We start from the raw sequence: 27,112 nt of genomic DNA, 5'->3' as shown, positions 1-27,112 counted from the left end.
TGCTTCTTGTTTTTCATACAACTGCCAGAACATTTCATTCAGCCTAGGAGAATAATGTAGTTTTTTTCCATGATGACCAGTCAAAATGAGATGAAAAAATAAAGTGCCACAGTATTTATTTCCTTTACTTTACTCACGTATTTTACACTTGTTTCTTGCTGTCTTCGGACTGATATATGTTGCTTTGGAAAAAACATTCTACCTCTTTGGGGACAGGTACAGTGTTAATTAGCACCTTCACTACATGGGGGACGGGAAGAACATAATACATTTCTCGTAAAATCTGTTTCCAAGAGATTAGGTGTGCTAAGCCGACTCCGTCCCTTCTTTACCGCAGCACGGTTGTTGACTATATACACGGGTATTATTCGCCTCTTTTCGGCTCATTAACTCTCCTCCTCTTACTGGCTTCCTTCAAGCTGTCTCTACGCCGCACTGTTGCATCTTTATCTCTTTTTTTCGGTACTTCAATGGCCACTGCCCCTCTGAGCTGTCTGCTTGCATCCCTCCACCACTTCGGTAGACACGTAACACCAGTCTAGCAACAAACTCTCATCCTTTTTCTGTCCAAATCTTTAATGCAAGAGTTCACCGTTACTTCCAACCATGTAATTGACAGGTCATTTCTGGAACTGTCCCCCTCTGTCTGTATTTCCTACTGCCTAGTGCTTATGATCTCCAGTTTTTCAAACACAATGTGTCCAGGCATCTCGAAATGAACGGATCTTGAATGTGGCTCTCTGTTATCTTGTATTTTTTTTTTTTCCTTGGAGGGGACAATTTGCGGGCTCCTGGCCTTTGGTTCCTTCTTCCTTGCATAACAACAACAAAAAAAGTCTGTGATACAGTTAGCCCTCTACGCCTTGCCGTATTCTTTTTTGCTCGCAATATATTTAGGCCTTACGTCTTGGCATTCTCTTTTTGTCAGGTATATAGGTATTAACATGCAAGATAATACTGAGGCGTAGTGTGTAGATTCTACCGCTAGAAAGTGGTCTTACGAAATTTCCAACGTCATTTAGAAAACAAATCGCATAAAGAAGTTTATAAAACGTGTGAGCACTTCTTCCCGGTCCCGCCCTACCTCTTATGCTTGGCACTGACCTCCCAATTACTGCCTACAGGCCTCCAATATATATAAACGTATACATTTTCCCAATGAAAATATATGGGTATCCTTAATAACAACACAGGGCTAAAAACTATCCACTTACCTACAGGCAACAGGCTGCATTTATGAGGCTGGAGGTCATAGTAGAGAGGACAAACTCAGGACTACTGGGACCATAGGAACTTCCAGCATCCCTTCCCTGTGTTTTTGGCGGATTGTAAAATAACAGGCCGGAAATGTGTCTTCTTTTCAAACTGCCGTGAATTCTTCTAAAAGGAGACATTTACCTAACTCGCTTTATTCTGTATTCAAAATGAAAACCTTCATCGTGTGGCTATAATATCTCCAGGACGGAAAACGTTAACCCACTTGCCACAACTAGACTTTCCAAGAGCTTGTGACTTCTTTTTTTCCTTCCCATGTTCGCCCATTCCTATTCCTTTTTCTCGTCTATAAACCCAGCATACTTCCCTTCAACCTGTAGCCTGAACTGAATGATATCGTCTGGCAGCAGCAAGAATAAAACGAAGTCCTCTGCCTGAGTTAACCAGTTCACTCTGGTTACATCTTTTCCATTATATCTTCGCTGCCTTGAGAGGGACGCCTTCTAGCAATGGCACTGATAAAACCGGTCGGCTCAGTTGCCCGGTTACACAAAAGTCCCTCACCTCCATCTCTGTCACCCCCAAAAGAGGACGCCGGGCTAAAGGAGACGGGGGTAACTTAGCCAGACGTCGCTAGGCTCACATTCAGATGAGTCTTGGGTTGTAACTGAGGGTACGAAAACTTTCAGAATACATATTTTTTAATTAGATACAGCAGCCTTTAGTAATTTATTTTTGATATGGACAGGTCAGAGCCATTACCCCTCATCGTTACTGAATATCCCAAATAAATAAAATCGTCTAGTTGCAGCAAGAACAGAATACAAAATACGTCCCCTGGCTGAAGACCAATTTTATGATCAAGCAAGCGACTCATCCGGTAACAATTCCTGTGTCACTGCGTTGCTAGGAGCTACGTATTTACAAACTCTGCCTAGCTCGAGTAGTGCCTAAGATTGCTGGTGTATGCGTTTGTCTTCACTGTGACAGCTGTCAGGAATTCTATAGCTACCGTTATATCATAATGAATCTGAAGTGATATGATGAGAAACAGTGTCCCATGGCAGTTAGCTGTCAAGGTGACTTGTTTTTCCTGAAGGTTGGTGTGGGTGGTTTATGAATACAACACCAGGTCTATAAACAGAGGAGGATGCTATAAAACAAAAATACTTCTTCCCCGCCCCCTCCACCTCTGTCACCCACACCCACACCAACCCACCCACTCACCCACCCCTCCCCCGCACACACACACACATATATATATATATATATATATATATATATATATATATATATATATATATATATATGGGCACACCCAAGCACACACATCCACATGGATGCACATGTTGTCGTCGTCACTGTTGTTGTTGCTGTGACGCCAGACTCATCTAAACGTAAGCTGTCTGGTATGTTGGCTGAAATCGTATTTCTCCTGTAATTATCAGATTTCAAGCCAGAGAATAGGAGAGGTGAGGGAGATTTTTTTTTTCTGTGTGTGTGTGTGTGTGTGTGTGTGTGTGTGTGTGTGTGTGTGTGTGTGTGTGTGTGTGTGTGTGTGTGTTCGACTCGAGGCAGTCTTAATAGTCCGTTCCCTTAGGCCCGGCTGTCCTTCTACGTGCCACATACCATCATATGTCATCATCGGGCAGCGCCACCTCCCGGCTCTATTGGTACAACCACAGGAAAGTGTCCCCTCCAGCAGTAACGTACAAGTTCACACACACCTATACAGAAACATTCACACAAAGTTGCACATAAAGTAGACGTGGGGGGGGGGGGCGCACACACACACACACACACACACACAGTTCTAACCCTCACCCCCTGTAACTCATTCTATTTCGCTCTCTGTCTCCCTTCCTTCCCTCTCCCTCCCTAACCCATTACACCCTCCTCTCCTTATCTCTCTTCCTTCTCTTTCACAACCCTATTCCATCCTTCTCTCCCCATCTCTCTTTCTTCATCTTTCTTCACTACCACATACCATCCTCTTCTTCTTGTCTCTCTTCTTTCTTCCTTCTCATTCCTACCTTATTTTCCTCTCCTTTCCCCATGTCCCTCCTTTCCATCCATTCCCCTTGACCACACCCCATTCCATACTCGTCTCCTTGTCTCTCTTCGTCTCGGTCCTTCCCATCTTTTATCCATTATCACTGCCTCTCCTGCTATCATTTTTTAGCATTTACTGCATGAGGATATTTTGCGTTTCTTGCTATTACAGATGAGTACTATTTATAAGCAGGAAAACCTGTCATAGTGGAAAACCAATTAGTGAAGGGTGGAGTAAAGGCTATGCATATGTCTAAATACCTCCACTTCATAACGAGAGGGTTTAGCTTAGCTGAATAAGATCTTTGGGTGATAGCAAGAATAAACTCAAAATTACAACTCCTCACTGAAGAGGTTAACACTTAACTATGAACTAAGAGATGTATATTTCATTCCAGCTGACGAGAGACGAGTTTTACATTTTTCTTCTCAGTGAATCAACGCAGTGAATTTTATCCTTGACACTCAGTCCTCTCCCCTTGAATCCTTCATAAACATCACCTTCCCCTTTTTCCTCCTCACTTCCCCTCTCCTTCTGACCTACTTTTTCTTCTCTCTTTCATGTATCTAATCCTTTTCTCTTTGCCTCTCATCTAGTTTGTCTTCCCTCTCCTTCGTATGTACTCCTTCCTTTATCCTCTAAAATCCATCTTCCCCTATCTGCTCCCTCTCCTTTATCTTTCTTATCTACCTCCTTGCCTTTTTCCTTCCTATTTGCTCCTTCACCATCTTTTTCCTATCTGCTCTTCCCCTCCTCCTTCTATGTTTTCCCCTCCTTCCTATCAACTTCCTCTTCCCCTCTTCTTCTTAGCTGCTCCCTTAATCATCTTCATATAGCTCCCCCTCTCCTCTCTGTTCACCCTCTCTCCTCCTCTCTTTCCCAGACACACCCCCTCCTCTCTTCCTTCTACACATCTCCTCTCCCTTATATTTCATTCTATCACTCCAATTCCCTTTTCGTTTTACAGTCCTCTTTCTTCCAATACACTCCATATCCCCTCACCTCGGTTCGAGACACTCCATCTTCTCGTCTCCTCCTTCCAATAGCACCTTCCCTTCTCTCTTCATTCTTATACAACTCTCACTCCTCCCCCTCCTTCTGTGCCTTCTCTCTTTCTGTCTTCTTTCACTTATGCATCTCCTCTCCTAATTGCGGTGGTTATTAAAGACTTAAGATGTATTTTACGTTGATAGTCCAGTGGTGACTTTAATATAGTTGGGTGAATATTTGCCCCTTTATGAAAGATTGTCCTCAGACTGGCATTCATCTTGCAACTTTATAGTTTCAATTACCATCATTGGATGAATCATCATGTCACGATCAGTCTGTTCTCTGGCTAGATGAATTCAAATTCAGATTCTGTTGCTGTTATATAAGGTTTGTCATCATGTTTTATGATCAGTAATAGGATGGCCAAATTCCAGTTTTATGATAAAAATAGTGTAAATGGTAAATTGAATTTACAATTTTTGCTGCAGGTCTTCATTAACCCATACAGTTAAGAGCAGTCATGACATCTGAAGTAACAACCTCTTAATGATAATGATCAGCTGTTATCAGTGTATATAATCCAAACAGATGCCTCTCAACTGAAACTTCCAGACATTCACAATCAAAACAAGCCATGTGTTCATAATAAACAACATACCAGACCGTTCCAAAATTAGCATTACAAGTGACACTTCGCTCATTAATATCAACGATTTCAGCGTTTAATTTGTGGATTTTTGCTCTTTTAACTAATCTTTTACCTTCTTACCGGTATAAATTGATACTGATTACATCTGATCCGGAATGGGAGGAAGGGACTGGGATAGAGGCCAGCGTATATTTGGATCGGCAGCACATTCATCCCGCAACCAAAGGATCCCAGATTGAATTCCCGGACCAACCACGGGAACCTTGGGCCAGGTCTCTGTTTGCACCCTGAACTGACGCTCGACTTGGATTGTAAACTGAAGGTTGGGTGAGGTAGTCTGGGGAAGAGTGAGACTACAAAAACTGATTCTCTGGTTTAATGACCAAGATTGTCTCCCCCCCCAAAAAAAAAAAAAAAAAAAATACTGCTGAACCTGCTTTCAGTAGTCGCTAAAAGGACGCTAAATATCGATAAAAAACAGAATGACCGCCTGTTCATCCAGATCAACCATTACATTCTTTCACTTCAAACAGACATAAGTCTCAAACACATCCTCAAGTTTCCCTTTTTAGCCAACCACTCACTCTGGAAAGACCCTCCCAAGTTTCAGATATTACTTTGGATACATGTATGAGCTTTTCTCAGCATATAAGTAACATCAGTGCAAAAGCATCCAGCAAACTCAGTGCCCGGAAGATACTTAGAAGCAGCTGCCATCGAACAGAAGAAAGTATCCCTGAAAATTGTTTACAGGCTATTCATTACAAAAAAAAAAAAAAAACAGTGAATTATGCAAACCCAGATTGGGCTTCAGCTTTAAACAAAACATAGGCCTACATGGACAACCTCACAAAACACAAGAACTAAAAAATATTAAGATGATGCACTAAGATCGCTAAAAATATAGGCTACCAAAATCAAGAAACAAAAACACTTCCAATTATGTATCATATGAATATGAGAGGGACAGAATTTTTCATTTCCCTCCCATCATTGTAACTTTCTGCTGCATAACCTTTCTTCACAATGAAACAATAAACAAACAGCTGTCTAATACCACGCACATTATCCCAACAAAATCCATCCTCATTCATGCAATAATATACTTCTTGAACACATAAATCCACTCACACAGCCACAGCAGCCATGCTGAGCCATCAACCTAATATCATCCTACAGGAGCCGCAACCAGACAGTCCTTCAACACTGCGTCAACAGCTGACCTTGGAGAGCGACCCTTTGAACTGTACAGTTTTACTGCAGTTTTTCAGTCTGATCTTGAGACAAGAAGTTTTGCTGCAAAAGGAATTGCATTTTTGAGTCTTACTTTAAAGAAGAGCTGCAAAATTCACTGTTTGAGAGTGATCATTATGTAACCTGAACCTTTCTTTACTGCATTATAACCTTGCCCTGTTTTATTCTCCCGTTAGTGGAAGTGCAAACGTGGAATGTTGTTCTATTATCTCCGTTAGAAAAAGAAGGCTTGGTTTATAACACGAGACCGACTGGTCCCAGGGGTTTTATGCTGATGTTATATTGAAGGATTATCCGTGCTGGGATAGTGTGGTGCTTGAAATAAGTGTGTTGTGGTGTGTGTAGCGGGTGGGGGGTAGGGGGTTGCACTGCAGTGTGCGCGTGGTGGGACAGTTTGCGATGTATTTTGAGTTGGTATTGTGTATTGTGGCAAGAATGAGTAGTGACCACGCTGCAGTCTGGCTGGGCGTTCTCATGTTTCTCTTGGTGGGGTAGTTGTTCATCACTGAGTTCATTTCTGTAAAAATTTCTAGCAACTTTTATAGAGTATTAACCAAGGAAAGTATGAATAAAGGCTGTTATTCAGGTAGCGTAATAAGCATCCTCTATAGTTATCTGTCATCACAGGTAGCTTTTCATTTCGTATTTTTTCACCTCAGTGTTCAATCTGATGTGACTTTAGGGTGATCGGAAGCTGTAAGAGTGAAAGTAAGCGTATATACAAACAATTTTACATACACTATCCCTTCACTAGGGTGACATCTTCATATCAATTTACAATACGGCCAAGTTTTTTATTTCACAATTGTATTCAATTTTTCTATGGCAGGAGTTGATCAGAGTCATCCATAACTCCCTCCCGTTTGAAAAGTCCATCCTGAAGAGAACGAAATCATCCGGAAAGAGTACGAATAACTAAATGCGTCACAGGATGGACTGGAATAAGCTACGAGAGTCTATAAAATCGCTGAGTTTGCTTCCCCAAGTTTTCAGCCCATACAAAATCTTCAAATTAATATTCTAGGCGACTGAGCAGACGTTCGACATCAATTCTAGTGATTGTTTTCAATACTATACTTTGAAGTTTTCCTGAACGCCATTTTACTACTGTATTTGTCTTTTTGTTTTTTTTCTGTTTCTTCTTTTTCTTCTTCGTAAAATTGTTATTATTATTATTATTATTATTATCATTATCATCATCATTATTATCATTATTATTATTACTATTACTATTATTATTATTATTATTATTATTATTATTATTATTATCATTAGTATTATTATTAATTATTATTATTATTATTATTATCATTATTATTATTATTAACACTTTTTAGTTTGGTGCCATCTTGTTTTAATGAGTTCCCTTCAGATTTGGAAAAGAAAAAAAAATCTGGGACAAATCCCTCCAGCCTCCGGGTTTTTAGACGGTGTAGCGACGGTGCCCAGTCTCCTTCCCTCGCATGTCATTATGTTGACAATTAAATGCAACCAATCCTTGGATGTAAACCCCTCCGAGTCCCATCCAGCTGGAGCACCTTAAACCACTAGGTCACTAAGTTCTATTTAGTTATATGGTTAATGCCCAGGTAGAAAATGGTTCCTGTTACAGACCTGTATGTTATTTAGCTTGCCATTCAGTGCAGAGTCACCAGAAGAAAACACATCATCGAGTGAGTGCACGGTGTGCGCCTTAATCTGTTTACTGTTCGAGTATTAGTAAATATGTATCCTACTCTGCGATTCTGAACCGAGTTACAATCACCTTTCTTACTCCACTGTATAATATACTCTGTTCTCTTCTATCTAATCGTACTCACTCTTTCTCTTCTCGTTCTCTACTCCCTCCCCTTTTCTATCCTTCCCCCTCTCCGTCAGTCTCCTCCCGATCTCTCTCTCTCTCTCTCTCTCTCTCTCTCTCTCTCTCTCTCTCTCTCCCTCTCTCTCTCTCTCTCTCTCTCTCTCTCTCTCTCTCTCTCTCTCTCTCTTACACCTCCGTCCTATGAATAATCGTGCCAGCCTCCCCTCACCCCCCTGAGATAAGCCTACCTCCCACTATGTCCATATTTTTCATATTCATGCCCCCCACCCGTACATTTTTTTCCCCTTTCATCATTATTCATCTCCACAGCATCCCACCCCTTTTCTCCTTCAGCGTCGCACTAATTTCTCCCCTCTATTCTCCATATACCGTCCTTCTTCTTCTTTCGACCCAACGTGTTATTTCACCTCCTCATTGTTCCACTTATACTTACATCATCACCGCTTTTTTTTTCCCTCGCCCTTGTTTATCCACTTTCTCTGTTCCTCCATTTTCCTCCTCCATCTATCTCCACTCACCTTGTTCCCCTTCTTAGCTCCCTCTACGCCTCCCCTGTCGCCGTTTGCTTTCTATTACCTCCTGGATACAAGTACTCTCCCCCCTTCTCCTCCCCTCGCCTCTCCCCCCCAATCCTCCTTAGCCCTGACCACTCACCCTCCTCCTCAGTCAGTCTCTCTCTGTCTTCTCCCCCTCCCCTTTACCCTTACTCCCTCCTTCTCTCCTTCCCTATCCCCAGTCCTCCCCCTGACCCGTGCCCCCTTCCCTCTCTCCCTCTCCTGTCCCCAGCCCTCTCCCTGCTCCGCGTCCCCCGTCTGGATAGTTACACAAGGAACAGGTACACGCTTTTCTCGGAACTTCGTCTCCCTACCCCAACCCCCCACAGCTTCGCGAACTGAAAGCGATTCTTGGAACTGGCCGCTTCTTGGAACTGAGGAAAAAGTTACAAGGTAGCTTTAGCCACACAGCTACCCACAAAGAAATTTTGCGAATGCGGTCACGTGGATAATGATAGGCCTTTGTTTTCTTTTTAAACAATTGTCACGAACAGAACGAGTGATTTTCACATACCCTTTTTGTCGCAGTTAATGTCAATGTTTTAGTTGAAAAATGTCAAAGAGTAGTTAAAATGTGTGGAGAAAGAAGAGTAAAATTAGGAGGAGGGATTGATAAGTGTCACATTTTCCATTTTACTGGTCACACAAATAAAAAAACAAAATTGCTGGCTAATGAGAGGAAGAAATACTACTTAAAAAAAGGTGTGAAAACGAACTATAGAAAAAAGAAAAACTTCTTTTCCTGTTCACTGTTAACCAAAATTATTTACTTTATATACTAAATATTGTAATGAATGTCTCTCTCTCTCTCTCTCTCTCTCTCTCTCTCTCTCTCTCTCATATTTATAGATATATATTAGATATGTATACGGTATATAATATATATATATATATATATATATATATATATATATATATATATATATATATATATATATATATATATATATATATATATATATATATATATAAACTACGAAAAAACATAAAACGAGCTCAAGTGAGGCTCGAATTATCAGTATACACATGAACGATAAGATGTAGCTGAGAGTGGAATAACCTTTTCATTGGAGCTTTGCCTAGGCGCCTGGATAGCAGGAGTTCCACAATCCACAGTCAATGGGAAAAGTTCTTCTACTGTTGCACTGTATTCACTTTAAGTGCAGAGTATGTTCGCCACTTTCTTCCCTGACGCATCATATCATAGATAATCACCTACGGGAAGAGAAGCATAACAAGTCTCTCTCAGGTTAGAAATATTAGCCAGCGGAGGGAAGCGGGAAGTAAAAGAGAAATATTAGACGAATTATATTCATCCCGACTGTACAAGTTGAGTGGAAAAATGCAGTGACCATACCCAAGAACAGAGATATGTATGACAAAATAAAAACAAATACTAATGTAAGGCGTGTCTGCCGAATATAATTTTACACACTTGTCTCCGATGACTTGTCTTAATTTATTCTTGCTGTCTCAAAACAAAGTCATTCAGGTAAAGGGAGACGTTTCGAAGTGTCTGGGTTACATACGAGTATAGTAATCATTGACTTATTTACTCATAGAGGTCTTTTACCAACTTAAACACTATAATATGATGATGGTTGGAGGGAAAGGGGGAGGGGAGAGGAATGAGAATTATAAGAGTACAATATCCACTTCCACCAATTGGTCTTGGACAGATGACAAAACATTTACTTCCCCGTGTGACTTCTATCTTCGAACTATTGACCTCAAAATTGAGTTTCTTCAGTCTCGCCTGACTCTTAACCCTTTCATCACTGTAGGTTCAAATCGCAATAACGTTAAGCTGGCCTTGACTGTGGTTATGACATTTAACCATGTTATTTTGACGAAAGACTGATTGCCCTAAAAACGGAATCCCTTTGTCCTGTCACTGTTCTGAACACTTCCGATGCTTTAGTCGAAATCGGAGAAAAACTGCTTAAGTTGATCATGCCATGTGACCTTGACCTTTGAGTTCCTGTTGTAAAAAAATGATTGGTCATCCTCAATCTGATCCTAATTACTTCCACCAAGTTTGGTCCAAATCAGATGAACATTTTCTTACTTATTAACACACTGACACACCGGTCAAATTTTGACTCTGTCCTATGACCCTCACCTTTTATTCTTCTCAAAATCGTGTTACATCGATTTTGCCTCTCCCTAAACCCTTGCTCAAAGTTTGGTTGAAATCGAATAAAACTTATTGAAGTTGACTTTTGTTAGGTCAAACTTTGATCTAGTCCTGTAACCTTGACCTTTGACCCTTTCTTCTGTAAACGAATTGCTCACCTCCTTGGTCATCCTTCAGAATTTCCTCCAAGCTTCACAGAAATCTTATAAAAACTGCGAGTTGTTCAAACACAAGCACACGGGTAGAAATATGACCTTGCCTTGTGACCCTGATTTTTGACCTCACTGTGACCTTGGCATTTAGCCTTTCACAGTTATCTTTATTTTTAACTGGTTATTCTAAATAGAGACTTTGGTCATTTCGGTATCCTCACTTTATCAACAAAGTTTGGCCTCAGTTTGATTTAAAAAAAAAAAAAAAAAAAAAAATCCTGTCCTTTGACCTTACCTTTTAACCTTTTACCCATTAACATCTAGTGGCTGACCGCCAACCCTGTCACCAAATTTTATTAAATTCAGAGAAGTACTGAGTTATTTCGTTACTTACACACACACACACACACACACACACACAGGGAGTAATATATATAATACGCTCCCTCGCACCACAAGCTGTTATGTAAATTAAAAAAAAAAAAAAGCGGTGTAGTGAAGAGTCTTAGTACACAGAAGAATAGTGAGTTATGAACCATGTGTTTTCCGGAGTGTTGGGGAATGCCGGGATCAATATCATCATCATCATCACAGTGACCTTTTCACCACCTAGGGATTTAGTTATATACTTAGTGCATTCGTCGACCGCGTTACCTGCGTCGCGCCATAAAGAATCTACTAAAGCGGGTAAAGGAATGGATCCGGTAAACAAAAGACGGATGAGATGGGCAGGAATTGCGGTGGACAGTGTGGCTGGGGTAGGAAGGATTACCCAACGAAAATGCTTGCTGAGTGTTTGGTGGTTTAAGTGCACTGAATGTTTATATCATGTACCCTCCAAGAAAGATAATGCGGAGGAGAGGGGCTAATATAATGGGTGTGGAAAACAAAGACATAAGTAAGATAAATTGGACCTGTCATGGGGACTGGGGAAAGGCATGTGAGTATACCCACTCGATATGCCTTATGTGGTATCAATCGTTTGAGTGCCGTAAGAGTTAATTCAAAAGTTTCTTCCCTCCCTTTCCAAAAAGAAAAAAAAAAAAAAAAAAAGATAATGTCGGCTTGGTCTCATACAACAGGCAACTTACGACGATGCAAGTAAAATTACCGCGATTAACTAACGAGGCTTAAAAAATAACTTCGTAGTAATAGTATGCATTTTGTAGCAAGAGGGTGAGCCAGTGTCGTTTGCACTGACAGTTACGGCCATGAAGCTCGTTCATTACAACACTCTTATGAGTAATCTGGCATGCCACATTATTCCAACTTTCTCAGAAAAATCCCAGTTTCTGCCAAAGTAACTCGGATAGCTAACAGGTAATCATTAGATATTCCGGAATGCTTTGCATAACCACTTCCGATAATGGTTTCCATTTATTAATGCTGTCATTGGTGAACATATATTAGTTTTCAATTTTGCCACATTTGGACATAACTAAATAAAATGTAATGAAATTATCTGTTTAAGGATAGTAAGTTCATTACTATTTTGCCTACATATTTGTAGTATCCTTGTATCTAACGTTTGTATCAGAATTCCAAACAAGTTGTTTACAACCAGCTCTTACGACTAGCAGTAATTAAGTTAGCTGCCTACGTTCTACAAAGTGTCAATATTGGTATGTTCTTCCTCAGGTGTCAGTTTCAACATTGTCCGACATAATCCGTGTGTGGCCTTATTGACAGTTCATGAGAGACTCTAAATATCTATATTTTAAAATGTTAAGCCTCTAATGAACAGTTCAGTAAATATCTTGGCTATGTCAATCAAGTGCTGGAAGAAGACATTCTTAAATGATACCGTTACACTTTGATCCTTGGCAACATTATTCTCCCCAACTTCTTCATCCCGAGATAATTTATTCACGCTTTATTACTGTGATTACCAGCATGTAGCCTTTGACATTTATTTACGTAAAATGAAAGCAGACAGGCAGATGACCATTTACCTATTTTGCTTTAATCTCGCCGTATTTTTATTCCAGTACTAAAGGCAAGATGGCATTACCTCTCGAGCGCCCTCGCGAATTCTAGTTTGAAACTGTTTCATCCTGCAAGTCATATTTCCTTCACTTCGATTACATGTTTTTCGTCTGGCTTGGGATTTTTTTTTTTTTTTTATTTAACTGGAGGCATTAGATGCATCCTCCATTAACCCGTTCAATACGAGAGATCCTTATTAAGTTGTAAAACATCCACTAAAAGTAGCAGAAATACACAGTAAAATGGACATCATCCTAATGAAGATTTGATATAGAGAAGAGAACGAACCCCAAATCTGAACCTTGCGGTACACCATCACCTGCTGACTTACATTAACTAAATATTCTATTTTGGCCTTAACCTGCACTATATTTTCATCCTTTTGCAACTTATTTTACGTAGCTCACTCGCAGAATAAGGCAATAATGCGGCTCAACATCCTTCTCACAGCAATTCTTCGTGACTAGCACCTTATTCTACTGTTAGTCTCTTGTCAAAACTCTGCACTGAAGATGGAGAAACTGGAGTTTTATTCCAAGTTATAGTAAAAGATTATTAAGTTGCTAACTACCTAACTAATATTGTTTCTTATCATGCAACCAGCTATCAAGCCAACTATATATTTCTTCAGTAATTCCTAATTCCTTAATTACAGACAGTAATTTAATTTGAGAGACGTTATCAAACAGTGTCTGAAAAGCAAGTTATATTACATCCAGTACAGTAATATACATCATGGAGGTGTGTCACAAAAGTCTTCTTGATTTGTGAAACATGACTTTCGTCTTCTAAATCCATGTCTTGTGCTGAAGTTACCTTTTCTCACAAAAGTCTTCTTGATTTGTGAAACATGACTTTCGTCTTCTAAATCCATGTCTTGTGTTGAAGTTACCTTTTCTAAGTGATCTACGTGCGCTGACGAGGTGCCTAGACATGGTGGCGTTGGGCGCTCTGGGTGTGGCAGCTGCGGCGTCCACCCAGGAGCTAAACCTGGTCATATTTCCCAGCACCTCACATGGGGGCACAGGATCCCCATAAGGTGTACATACTGTACTGTACGGTACCGTACCTATAGGACAGCCCCACAGATGCAGACATAGTCTCACTGTGGTCGACGGGTCTGCTTGGCCAGACAGACCGCAGTTAAACAACAACAATAACAACAGCTGATTACAGTCGTGTGGAGGTAGTTTAAACAGAATACTAGGGATGTTCCGGCCATCTGAGAGTTAATGGTGAAAATACTAACACTCTCAGCCTCCTTCGCTCAAGCTCAGATGAGCTTGTTAAATTAGGTTGGTCAATGGATCTGAAAATTTTCAAGAGCAGTCCGATTACGTTGGTAAAGTATTGAGGCCGTCTACATGATTACTGCCTTCAGGGACATTCCCCCTTGCAATACCACGTTTTTATTCTGATTCAGGGGACCAGCAACATTTACAGAGTCAGGACTATTATACTTTACAATAAATGTGGCTTGTTCTATAACTTACTAGGATAATGAGAGAGAGAGAGAGAGAGAGAGAGAGAGAGCGAGAGAGAGATCTACTCAGATATCTTTATGGCATCATTATTTTACCCAGTTATACTAAATAATCTTCAGTTAACATTCATGTACACATCCTGGTCACAAAGTACGTAAAATTAATTCGCCTCTACTAATTAACTGTTACCTGTCTATACTACACATATTTTCGAGTTTCTTCGTATTGAGCACTATCCAAAACATTGCCATTTATTACATTACTTCCCTTTAGTTACACATCAATTTATTTTATGCTTATATAATAATGACTTTCAGTTATACGCAATCGAGAAACTTTCATTTTTTATTTCTGAATACTTCTGAATCTGGCTTCAGGATTTCCTAATATATTCAGCGTGGTAGAGATACAGACTCAAGTGCTTACTTACACCAGGTATCGATCATTATGGTATTGATGTTAACTGCCTGCATAAGTGGCGCCATGAATAATCTGGTATTACTCTAAGCCTCTAAGGTATTATTGTGTTTCTACCAATTTGGCTGATGATGATGTTGATGATGATGATGGTGATGATGATGATGATGATGCTGATGATGATGATGATGATAAATTGTCTATGTTGTTGGTGAGTAATGTTGTGTTGCGACAGAAGAGAACTGGGCTTCTAACGATTTATTTTGGTAGCCAGGGAAAATGCTAATAAATAATTTCAGATGAATAATGAACTGAAGAGGGTGAATAATTTAGTGTTACAGAGTGAATTAATCTGGTGTTGCAGATGAGCGGCCTATAGTTGTTTTACACTAACTTGACTTAGATTTTCGTTATTATTTAGTTTTCTTTTTTTCTTTTTTCTTTTTTTTTGCGGCTCGTTTCACGTAGCTTATAAGCAGAAAAAGACTACGGCTATCCATGCACTTCCTAGCACTTCTTCGTGACTAGCATCATATGCTAGCACTTACCTATTGTTACAAATCTGTATTCAGTAAGGAGACATGGCAATTTTAGGCCAAGTTAGAGTAAGAGGGTAAAGTGTTGTAGGAAAACAATATCATGTTGCAGGAGAAAAATCCGCCGATGCGAGCTTCACCCCTGAAAAAGCCCAGCAACAAAACCGGTCTCAAATAATTTCGTCCTTAACCATATCACTGCGAGAAGTTTACTGTTTTCCCTTATTACCTCCAGACGGTTTGAATAAATTAGGAGAGACTTGTCGAGAGGGGTTATATAAAACTATCATTAGTGTGTGGAAACATTCCTGACCTGTATAAAATTGTCAGGAGGTAACGAGAACAAAAAGCGGTGCCAAGGAGCAGCAGACCCATGAAGATGATGATGATTTTAATGCTAACTGCTAAAGATGATTGTGGTGTCTTGCACTGTTGCAGGTAGTGAAGATGGTGTTCAACATGAGTCGGTGGCCGGTGGTTCCCCCCAGGGCCCCCACCACGGATTCCAACCCATCCAACTCTTATGTCATGCTCTACAGGGGAAGGTTCCACTCCGGGCAGGTAGGTGGAGTAGGGCCGAGAGAGAGAGAGAAAGAGAGAGAGTTAAATAGTGATGACTCAGGTGAGGTTTGATAATCAGAGAGAGAGAGAGAAGGGGGGGAACGAGAAAAGAGGGAGGGAAGAAGAGAAGGGGAGGAGAGAGAAAGGAAGAGAAGAAGGGAGGGAAGGAGGGAAGAGAAAGCGGAGAGTAGATGGAGAGAGTGTGTTGGGGGGGGAGGGAGCTGGGAAGTAAATGAGCGAGAGAAAACAGGAAGGGAATGAGGGAGGGAGAGCAGGTACGGGGTTGAGGGGGAGGGATGGGGAGGAACAAGATGCGGTGAGTTGTTTATTAGTGAGTAATTTCGTTTGATCTAGGAGACGTTATATGTTACAATAATGAATGATTTAGGGATGCGAAAAAAAAAGTCTAGTTGGATGTAGCTTTCCTGATGATGAATGAATACTGTATTATAGTTTCAAGAACCGGTTAGATTAGCGGTTCTTAGACCATTAATCAAGTTTCTATTTTTCTTTTTACCCGTGTTGCATGACGCCAGGTAAGAGAGGGCAACCCGACCTTATTAGCTGGATACTTTGAAACATACCTTTATAGCACTCAAATATAATTCATCTTGCTGTTCCCACTTTCTTGATTTATACTTTCATCACATCTCTCCATCCTCAACCACAGTTCCATCCCCTCCCACTTAAGTCTTTTGTAATCCACGCCCATTTCTATACCCCTCTGATACTTTTATTACTGAATACTATTTATACCCCTTAAATCGAGTGACATCCATTTGTTTGATTTTTGCTGCAACCAAACGATTTCACATTACATAAGACGGTCCCCTATTGTTAAGGGGATAATTGATTTTTTTTTTTCTTATGCTAGGAAGAAGTAACCAAAGGCCATGAGCCCGCAATACTGTTCCTTCCGAGAGAAAAACAAAATACAAGAGACAGCTGTATGTGACCTTTCCTGTTCAAAAAATTTCTATCTATCTATCTATTGCCAGCTGCCATAATCCCGTAAGAGGTGGCCATTTGACTTTGAGTTATTTGTTTTACGGGTAGGGGCACTAACCCTCCACCAACCCACTTGCTGACACGTAGGGAGCACGTATGGTTTGGTTATATGGTTACTACCCAGCGATATAAATGGTTTCTTGGCTTACAGGAAACCATTTGGCTTGTCACTCAGTGTAAAGCCACCTGTACAGGAAAGAAAAGCATTAAGAAGTGACAAGAAAAATGGGAGAAATAGGAAGAGAAGAGGGCAGGCACAGAAAAGAATGATAAAGGCTAAGGAAGACGTAGGCAGCACTACATCATGTAAGTGGAAGATGGTCGCCACCACAGCTAAAAAGAATGTCTGAAAATAACAAAAAACAACCAAACTAAACGTTATCCGAACTGAAGGGATAAAAAATATACCCTCACTGAACATAAGAACTCAAGAAGGCAGCATAACTGCAGTGGGCCAGTTCGTTCATGCAAAGCAGCTTCCACAAAAATGTGACTAAGCTACTAGAATAAGATAAGGAGAGCAAAGAAGAAAGCCCTCCCCCGTCCACCAAACCTTCCAGTTGAAACCAGCAGTAACAAGAAGCGGTGCCAAGGTGCAGCAAAACCCCCAGCAGTCATTTTAGTGCTGACGTACGAACACAAACTGGATATTCTGTCAAAGATGTCACATATCAAAATTGGTGTAAATCGGGTGAAAATTGACGATTTTATGCCCATTTGAAATTTTAGGCCCGACCCACCTGACACTGATCCCCCTAAAGTAATGAGGCATGTTATAGGATGCAGATTTGAAAGATGCACCTATAGGGTTTTGTTTCATGTCGGCATGACGAATTTGAAAGAAGTTATGGCGAAAAACGATTCTCATCCGTCCCCGTTTTTTAACATTTTTTGGGCCTACAGCCTGGGCCTTGGCCCAGTTTGGCCCAAAATTTATTCAGGTGATGAAAGAGTCATAGCCCATCATCCCTGTAATTTTAGCCACAATCGCACCAATAGTTTTCGCGTAAAGTTGTTAACAGACAGACAGACAGACAGACAGACAGACAGACAGACAAATAAACAAACAGACAAACAGAGTGGGGGCGGGGACGGGTCACAAATATAGTTTTTCTATTCCTGACAATTCGAGACGAATTTATTCCACTGAGGGAGTAGCTGGCATCGTCATTAGCCGTTTAAAGACATCAGTATTTTGTTTCAGCTAACGCCAGACAAGTTTCTGTTGCTATGAGTCATAACAGCCTAAGTGGTATCATTTGAAATGCAAACAGGCCTGTAGCACTGTGATAATTTTACTGGTGGAGCTCTTCTTACATTTATGCACTCTGATCTTCTTCTGACCTAACTATAAATCTCTGATGTCCTGAATAAAACTCGTTCACATTGCTGTCCGTATCGAGTGCCCTATTGAATTCTTGGAAACTGTCCGTTTTGTGTGGAATAAAAAAAAAAAAACTTGTTAACCCGCTTAACACGTTAGAAATATTAAACAGTTTATGGTGGGAACGAGTGTTCTTTGTTACTAGTAAAGGCGACTCTTAAAGCTGACATCATCTAGGCTGAAAGTGTTAGGACTTTTTGTCACGTAAAGAAAAAGATGATGATGATAATGAAAGCAGCAGCAGCAGCGGCGGCGGCGACGGCGGCGGCAGCGGAAGCGGCAGCGGCAGCGGCAGGAGGAGGAGGAGGAGGAAATCCGCTGTGTATATTCTTGCTGCTGGCAAATGAAAACGCTCCGGTACCGCATTTTTGTATTATATTGTCGCTGCTCTCAGACGATTACATTTTACTTAGGAATGGTCTCTCATCTTGAAGAGGTGTGTGAAAGCTACGTCTAGCTCTTCCAGCTCGAAGAAGCCTCACGTAAACTTAATACAATCGTCTGGAGGCTGAAGGAGTATAGTTGAAAAGACGATACTATATAGTAGAGTATAATTCAGATCCAGGGTGGCTTCACGTCTTTTATGGGGCAATTACCGGCCACGAATATCATGCACTTTAATGGCGTCCGCTTTTTCCCACCCGTTGTTCCGCCTTAGAATACCGTGCTACACAGAATAACAGACAGGGAGAAGTCCCTTGTTGGGAAAAAAAAAAAGAATCTCAATCAAATTTACTTCTGTTTGTTCTGTGGGAAACTGTGGCATTTATCAAATCCTTCTTTTCACGGAAATATTTTTATTTTATTTCACCTATCTTCAGATGGCCTTAATCACTCGAGGAGACTTTTCATATTGGAGTGGTTAGATTAGGTTTTCGCTAACCCCTTCAGTACAAATGGTTAAGGCTTTTAGTATTTTAAAAAAATTTAATTCTCTAGATAATCCAACTAATCACAGGAAAGAACACTCGTACCTGCGAGTTGGTCCCAATATAATCATTAAGGATCTTGTTCAGACAGGATTCTAACCAACTTTAACAATAACCAAACCTCGGTAGAATTATTATCGCGAATCAAAGTGTTTGGTTGTACTTTTTCACTATCATTAATTGTTTCTGCCTGCGAAGTTTGACGAAGGCTTTTTACTCACCCATATCTGTTTGTGTAAAAGATATTTCAAAAAGTTTTTATCGGATTACAATGATATCTGGCGGATAGGTGAGCAGTGCATCGAGGAAGATCTGACTAACTTTTGAAGCGGATCCGGGACTAGATGCAGGAATAAATCTTAAGTTCTGTTGACGTTGGCGGAGGTATGCGCTCTCTGACTATGTGTAACAGGGCACACTAAGACGATAGAATTAACTTACTATTTGAAACCATAAAAGTCTTCGTCTGGTTGGAAGGAAGAACTACAGGAGTATTCATAAGTGTTATTAGCGCAGGATGAGATTCGCACTCGGATGAGGGGGGGGAGGTGGCTTTCTAGTTTTGGTGTAGTGAAGTGGTACAGGTAGGCAGCTATATAAATGAAGAGTAAATGTATATTTGGCAAATCTTATGCGTAACTGAAGTTTAGAAGACGTTATATATACCGGTACGAGTTCTGACTTTAAGCTAACGCCATAAGCAGTATCCATACGTTTAACTGATTTCGAGTATTTGTATACCTCAAAACAGACTGCACATTAACTATTCCTCTGCCAAAAAGCACATGTATCATCTTTACCACTGCGTAGGAACGATATTATAGAGGCCGGGTTCAAAACTTATTACAGAACACCTAGAAAGTAAACTCCGTATTAAAGTTTCAAAACATTAAAAGTCTTATTTGTAGAGGTCTTAACCTTCGTACCGGGTATCAAGAAAACTACAGTAACATCTTTCATGCCAAAAAATGAGAAAGTAAAATTAATGGCTAAATAAAAATAATAATCTGTGGAGAATGTCACGTTGGTATGACGAAGCAGATTCTCTCTCTCTCTCTCTCTCTCTCTCTCTCTCTCTCTCTCTCTCTCTCTCTCTCTCTCTCTCTCTCTCTCTCCGCAGACGGGATAGCTTTGTGGTTGTATGGTTGTTTCGCATTAAAACTCTTATTTTTCCTCCTTGGTGAGTGGGTCAGGTTTATGGAGCTTAATGCTACACAGTAGATGAAAGTGGCTTGGGCTGATGTAGGAGGCGGGGCTGCGATGCACTGTATATTTTGTACTGTATACTGTATAATTTTTCTCTTCGCTGACAGCCGTGTACTACCTAACTACGGTAAAGAGAGAGCACATAACACTGATGCATCTAGCTAACCTCTGTCCACGTTAATTTGGACTAAAATTTACATGTCTCCATCTTCACCGCTTCTACATGAGGTGGTACTGGCAAACGGTGCTAGAGAGGAAAGAGGGCTATGGAAAGCCTATGGAGGCATTGTACTGTTTTTAATGTCACGGAGCGCCGAGGAAAAAATGCCAAGTTATGAAAGTACTTTTTTCTCGAAAGTGGCCGCATTATAATTTCGTCGTTTGGCCTTGTGGTGTGAGGCACTGACCAGCCTTTTTTGCCTGGTCATGGAAGCCTTGGACCTAACCTTCGTACAGTGGCGTAGGATGACTAGAATTAATGGTGTGAGGAGGGTTAAGGAGTTGTTGCCTTGAAACAGCCCTCTCAGTTCAAGCTGTCTGAGGTATATCACTATTTATCACAATATAACACTATATAGAATTCCTATGTTATTGTACAATTTGCTCCATATGAAAGTACCACACTTCGAGAGTGGTGTGTTGTGCTGGGAAGCCGAACTGGCAACACAGCATCACTGACGAAGTCAAGTATGGAGGATAGGGTAGGGTTAGGAAGTGGGAAGTGAACATCATTACTGTCGTTCTTGCTTTCGTTTTTGTTGACCTGGATTTGCTTTATTATGAAACAAGAATAATAAGAAGGACAATCGTAGTGTTACTCACCGTTGCCCTTAAAAACAACATTAGTTCTATTCACAATGGCCCACAAAAACAACAACAGCGCAAGTCATACCTACCCCTCCTTTTACCCTCCATGGTCAGCTCCGTGAGCGGTGAGCTTTGTTGCACTCTTAGTTCACCTTCCCATCCGCATAAACTATTTCCTGGCTGTGATATAGATCCCCTGACAAATCAATCAGAGACGCCGAGAGGGCCTCTACGCAGAAGTGTTGGGTCGTTTCTAAGTGACATGTATGTCGGAGTGCAGGGAGTGAGTAGTGGTTGTTGCGGGAGGGGGGGGTGGGACCACGGTGTGACTGGTGGAAGAAGAGGATAGAGGTTAGCGGGAGATTAAGGATGGATTTGGTTTGCAAGTATCGGCAATGGGGGCGCGCGGAGATTGTGCCAAGTTGCCATGTCAGTTTTCAGTTTGATCATGTTGACCTGATAATAATTAGAGCGTGGAAAACTACTTAGATTTCTTTTGCACATGACATACTGATAGGTTTTCCATAAATATCAAGGTATTCATGAGTCAAAAAAATAGATGATTTGGTAAACCAATGTTTGCACACCAGAACACGCATGACTGGAACTTTACTTTGCCCGTGAAAATATCATGTTAGTATTGTTGCATCTGCATTCTGGGCAGAATTGGTTGGTGATGGTGCTCAATAGATGACCTAGTGTTTCAGTGACTGTTTCATCAGTCACTGAAAAACTATGCGTGATTCCCACCTTGGGGGGAGGGCTTTCATTATTTTTGTTTATATTGGTTAACAAAGTGTGGGAATGAGGGACGGGACGTTAAGAGAGGCGTGTGGCTGAGACAGAAACCCAGAGGGAAGGGTGGTAGAGGTGGGAGCGAGAATGGATGTGAAAAAGACATCTTTCATCTGATGCTGTTTATTATACAATACTTGTTTGTAACATTGTAAGGCAGGATGTAAGTATATAGACAATAACACTTATTACATTGTAGGCCTTCTTCCACTTTCGTGCCTTTCTCATATCCATACAATTACCTTGTGGATAATGGCACACTATTACACCATAAGTGTCTTTATATACTTATTCCTACTGGTTCTGACTGTCTATAAAAATAATACTGACACATTGTAACATCACCAGCTTTGGCCATTCCACATGTATCCAACAATGTTTACACTGGGGTTGAGGCAGGGGCGATGGGCGTGGGGTGTACGATTGCCCGGTCGCTACTGGCCGCGACTCTGGCTACTGGGGGGGGGGGGAGAAGAAATTAGTGCTTCCGGGTGTACTGTACCGTTGTTCTGTATTGCAAACAGCACACTAGAATACAGTGCAAGACAAATTTGAAACAGAGTGAGTCATACGATTCTGAGAATGAGAAATAATAGATTCAGAAACATACGCTTGTCAGTGGAGTGGATAGGCGACTGGCACTGGTGAAAGATGTGTTGGTGGATTGATGTAGGCCACAAAGGAAAGGTTACTTGACGATTATGTGCTTATAGAGCAACATGGGCGATACAACACGATTTTTTGCTTCAGTCTGCAGTTTAATGTGCAGTGGTTTGGGGAAGCAGACAGAAAGACGTGATGATTAAGTATTTCGGCAGTGTGGTGAACAACACAGATAAAACAGGACGACAGGTGAACACACGCAGCTTTAAACCCCCTCGCCATCCCGCGATAATAAAATGGTGGACTGCAGGACACCGCACTGCTTTATTCTACAGTCTACCGCATTCACGTCCACTTATTCATGAACCTCAATATCAACACAACAAACAACAATTACAAAAGAATGTGGCGGTCATCACGGTGACCTGTTATGGAGAGAATACAGAGTTGCAAAACTGTCAAAATAGTTGACAAATGATCGAACTGAAATAAGCTGCTAAATAACATAAAACTCAACCTGGGCGAACTGTAACAGAGTATTTGAGAGTGGGATAAATGGAAAAAGTATTAGAAAATCTTGAACAAGATGGACTGTGGACGCAGGGGAGTTTAGACACGACGCACTCGCGTCACTAAGCCTCGCCTACCAGAAGCCTCGTCTCCCGCTGGATGTGTGCTCACCCAACACTGAAGGGATGTACAATCATGTCGTTCAGAGTTTTGATTTTGAGATACACATTAACGATGACACACATAATTTTACTGAAGTATAGTCGCAGTACCCTGGGAGCAGAAGTTGTGGCTCGATACACGGAAAATAGCACAAACAAATAGGCTACGTGATGTACGGGATATCAGGAGGCAGAAATTTTTGTAAACAAATACAATGATGGTTTATGTGTGTTAAGCTATGCAAGGAAAAAACGAAATTTGCTTTAATATTAGGAGACACTGGGATCACATTACTGACATCTGAGCTGACAATTTTCTGTTTCGTACTATTATTGCCTTTTATCTTCCATGCTGTGTCACTCGTTCTCGTATGAAACTTTAGCCGGGATAAAAATTATTATTATTATTATTATTATTAACACTGAGCAGAAGCATTATGTTTTGCAAGTCGTTTTTTTCCATTTTAAAAATCTGATAACCATTTATTGAAGAAAATCATCAACTTAAGGAGGAATAACGAATTCCCTGATAAATCGCGACTTTAGCTGGAAAAAAACATTCGTAGACCCTTCACTGGACACCCTTCGACCTAACTTTGGCGTCCTTGACACCTTATTTTATCATCTTTCGAACCTGACCAGGGTATATGAGTACGAAGGACAAGTGATTGGGGAAATACCGAAAATCGATCCTAACCAACCTAACCTAGCAGTGAAGGCCATAATGTCTTTCAGAACTTCCGCAAACCTAAGCTTGCCATTCTGCTGGATAACACTGGCAAAGCAGTACATAAAAAGTGCTGATAACAGGAAGCCTACTGATCCATAACGAGGTTATTTGTAAAAAAAAAAAAATGAAAGAAAGAAAACAACAACGTGTGTGAGGAAAGGATGGAAAAGAGGAAAGCCACCACGACATCCGGCAAAAGACGGGGTAGGGAGAGAAAAATGCAGAAACCCACCATTACTGCTAGAAAAACTAAGCATAAAAATTTTTACTGGCAAGACATAAGTGTAGAACAATGCACTCTGCAATCACCAATAAACCAATAAAGAATAAGTAAAATAAAAAACATAGGCTACACAATCACAGAATGACCTTGCAATTAAGCACTTATTTCATTGTAAGTAGTATGCAGGTCAGTATGGAAATATTCAACACTTGATTTTATGTGACCTATAGTTCTAAATATTTATCTAGGTATAAATTAATTGCAATTAAAGTATTTCCACGGACTACTGTTGCTGGTACCTCAAAGTAAGTATTCCCTATATTAACGTTCCTCCTCATACGTCTGAGCTTCATCACATTATTTCTCATCATAGCAACGTTCTCTGTTTCGATCCTATTATCATCTTTAGGGTCGTCGAAAGAAAAAATTAAATAATTTTATTAGCTCTCGTCTGAGTCCATGTTTCTTTAAAGACATATATTTGCTTTCTTCAGTCGTTCTTCACTTTTTTTTTTTTTTTTGTGAATCTGCGCTTTAATCATTCGAGTTGTCATTAAAAAAAAAAAAAAGAAGCATGAGATTCTTGGAATTTTCAGAACTTACTAGAACTGTTGTTGAAGGTTAAAACAGTTATTAGTTTCTAGAAGCATTTGAGTTTCCAGGGAAATTAAAGGTTAGTATATTACAAGTCGCAAGTTACGTAACAGGAATCCAAGTATGTTTACTGGAAATGGTTTGCAAGTTAGAAGTAAAACAACTTTTGCGTTGTTTTTATTATTATTATTATTATTATTAATTACACAATGGGCAACACAAGAGTCAGTACACATCATGGTACGAATTAGCAATATTTTGGATGACAGGCAGACTACTCGAAGGATCCAAATTATTATTGAAGAAAGATTACCTGTGAGCATGGATGGTGCGTCGAGAAAGGTGTGACCTGGATGATGGATTAAAATGGTTTCGTTGTGGAGTCATGCATGTTTAATTTCATTAATCATATGAAGTAACGGTATAGTTTATCGTGTTTTTTATACATATACAGATAGACTGATATATAGATAGATAGGTTGATACTTTCGTATAATACATCTTCAGTTCTTCAAACAAAGTGAAACAAAGAAATGAGTGTAAAGATCTTACATACACACTTGCGACAGGGAGAGGTACACGACCATATCATGACATCACCTCACCTCAACTCACTTCACCGCGGCTGAACTAACAACTCAATCATTGCAAGCACATACAAAGATTGTTACTTTGGGACTATTGCTTTATAATTAATTATTTTATCAATTTATCACTGAATGACCGTAGTTCAATATTCATTTGTTCCAGATATTAAGTGTGATTCAATTACCATTCATTCATGAAAACTTTTTGGCCTTGCTGGTATCACAGAACGAGCAGAATCAGTGTGGTGATCAATGGATGATTTGTGTTGAAATAAGCCACACTGTTGGGCCGTCCATACACTGTACTTATGCTACGAGATCCTGGGACCGTACTTATAAACACTAAGACTGCGTCATACGACGAAAGTCTGTCCTAAATTTACAGGAGCAAGTCATAACCCTCATGTTCGACTGAACCTAAATCACAGCTAAAGACACCTCCCGAGTTGGTACAGCACTTAGGACGCGGCTAGGACCCAGTCATAACGGTAAAAATGGCCGCTGCACCACAACTACAACAAATTCTCCACCGCCAAGACGTTCTCGTGACAGGAAAGATGTGCTTAACGAGCTAAACGATGCAGAACTGGTAAAGAGATGCCGCTTGGACCGTGCATGCATAATTTCTGAGACAGATTTGGTGCGGGAGACCCTAACAAGATCAATGGCAAGAAACAAGGCTCTCACGCCAGAAATAAAAGTTATTCTAACGGTGTCTTACCTTGCAACTGGAAAAAACGCAACTTTGTAATGGTGACGTCCACTTCTGTGTTGCTCTGTCGTACTGCTGCAGTTCTCCATGCTGCTGGTGACGGTGGTGTTCCTTGTTTACAGGATGCTGTGGTGAGGCTGCGAGGCAACATGTTCTCGTCCGCAGTAAAACAAAGTGGTAAATAAATAATTCTAGAACTTGGCATTACTCAGTGACTTTTTGCCGAAAATCTATCTAAGAAAAATATCGTAGTAATTATAGATTTTTTGTTACCTCTTTTCTCTGCTTTTTTTTTTTTTCCAAAGCTCACAAGTGCTACATACAGTATAGCAAACCGCTATCTCAGCAGCTAATGATTCGACCAACAAAGTCTCGACTTTGTTATGATGAACCGCTCCTTAAGTCTCACATTTCTGATTTTCACCTATGATGCAGGTTTTATAAGTACGGCCCCTGGTCTCCAAGTCTTTTTCAGACTGTCCTTAATAACATTCAGTTCAGTTTTTGCTTGGAATTTTATATTCAGCACCTAAATTGCTTGGTGGGCTTTTCTTGATGAGGATTTTCTTGATGATGTAATCATACTCGGAAGCTACATATACATTAAGTTTTTCAGTATATTAACATCAAGAAACTTTTCATGCCAAGAAGGACAAGGGTTCTTTGGCTGTTTTGGCGTCCAAAGAAGCGTTTCTTTGCTATATTAATACAATGGGTTAGTGTGCTGTACAGAGATTTGAGTTTCTTCCCTTTGCTCTGAATCATCTGTACTCCATCTAGAAATTCGGGGTAAGAACACTTGGTAGGGGAATGGTTCCGAAATAGTATCTTCCTTCGGTGGAGTTATCCTCAGTTCTCTTCTCTATGGATAATGCAGTGATGATGAAGACATGGATGGAGAAATTCGGTGGAGTGTGGGGGTGGTGGGACGGGAGGCTCATATGGATACACACATAAGTGCAAATGCATGAGTGTGTGCCCGTACTTCTGCCTTAATTTATATGTAAGTATTACAGGAGCTGGTGCGTTTGGTATCTTACGTGGCACCACTGT

The 27,112-nt window shown here is 40.5% G+C and overlaps 1 protein-coding gene across 1 annotated transcript in view; it reads left to right on the top strand.

Moving 5' to 3' along the window:
* Nucleotides 1-27,112, top strand: part of LOC145414890 (uncharacterized) — a 104,495-nt gene that overhangs the window by 75,099 nt on the left and 2,284 nt on the right. Inside the window, 1 exon segment of the mRNA XM_080284307.1 lies at nucleotides 15,688-15,810. Coding sequence (XP_080140433.1) covers nucleotides 15,688-15,810 — 123 coding nt within the window.

This window comes from Coenobita brevimanus, chromosome 101 (genome assembly GCF_032717465.1).
Source record: "Coenobita brevimanus isolate Jiangsu-jjx chromosome 101, ASM3271746v2, whole genome shotgun sequence".
In the NCBI taxonomy this organism is placed as follows: domain Eukaryota; kingdom Metazoa; phylum Arthropoda; class Malacostraca; order Decapoda; family Coenobitidae; genus Coenobita; species Coenobita brevimanus.
The sequence above is the reverse complement of the archived record's forward strand: the minus strand, read 5'-3'. Positions and strand labels throughout refer to the sequence as shown.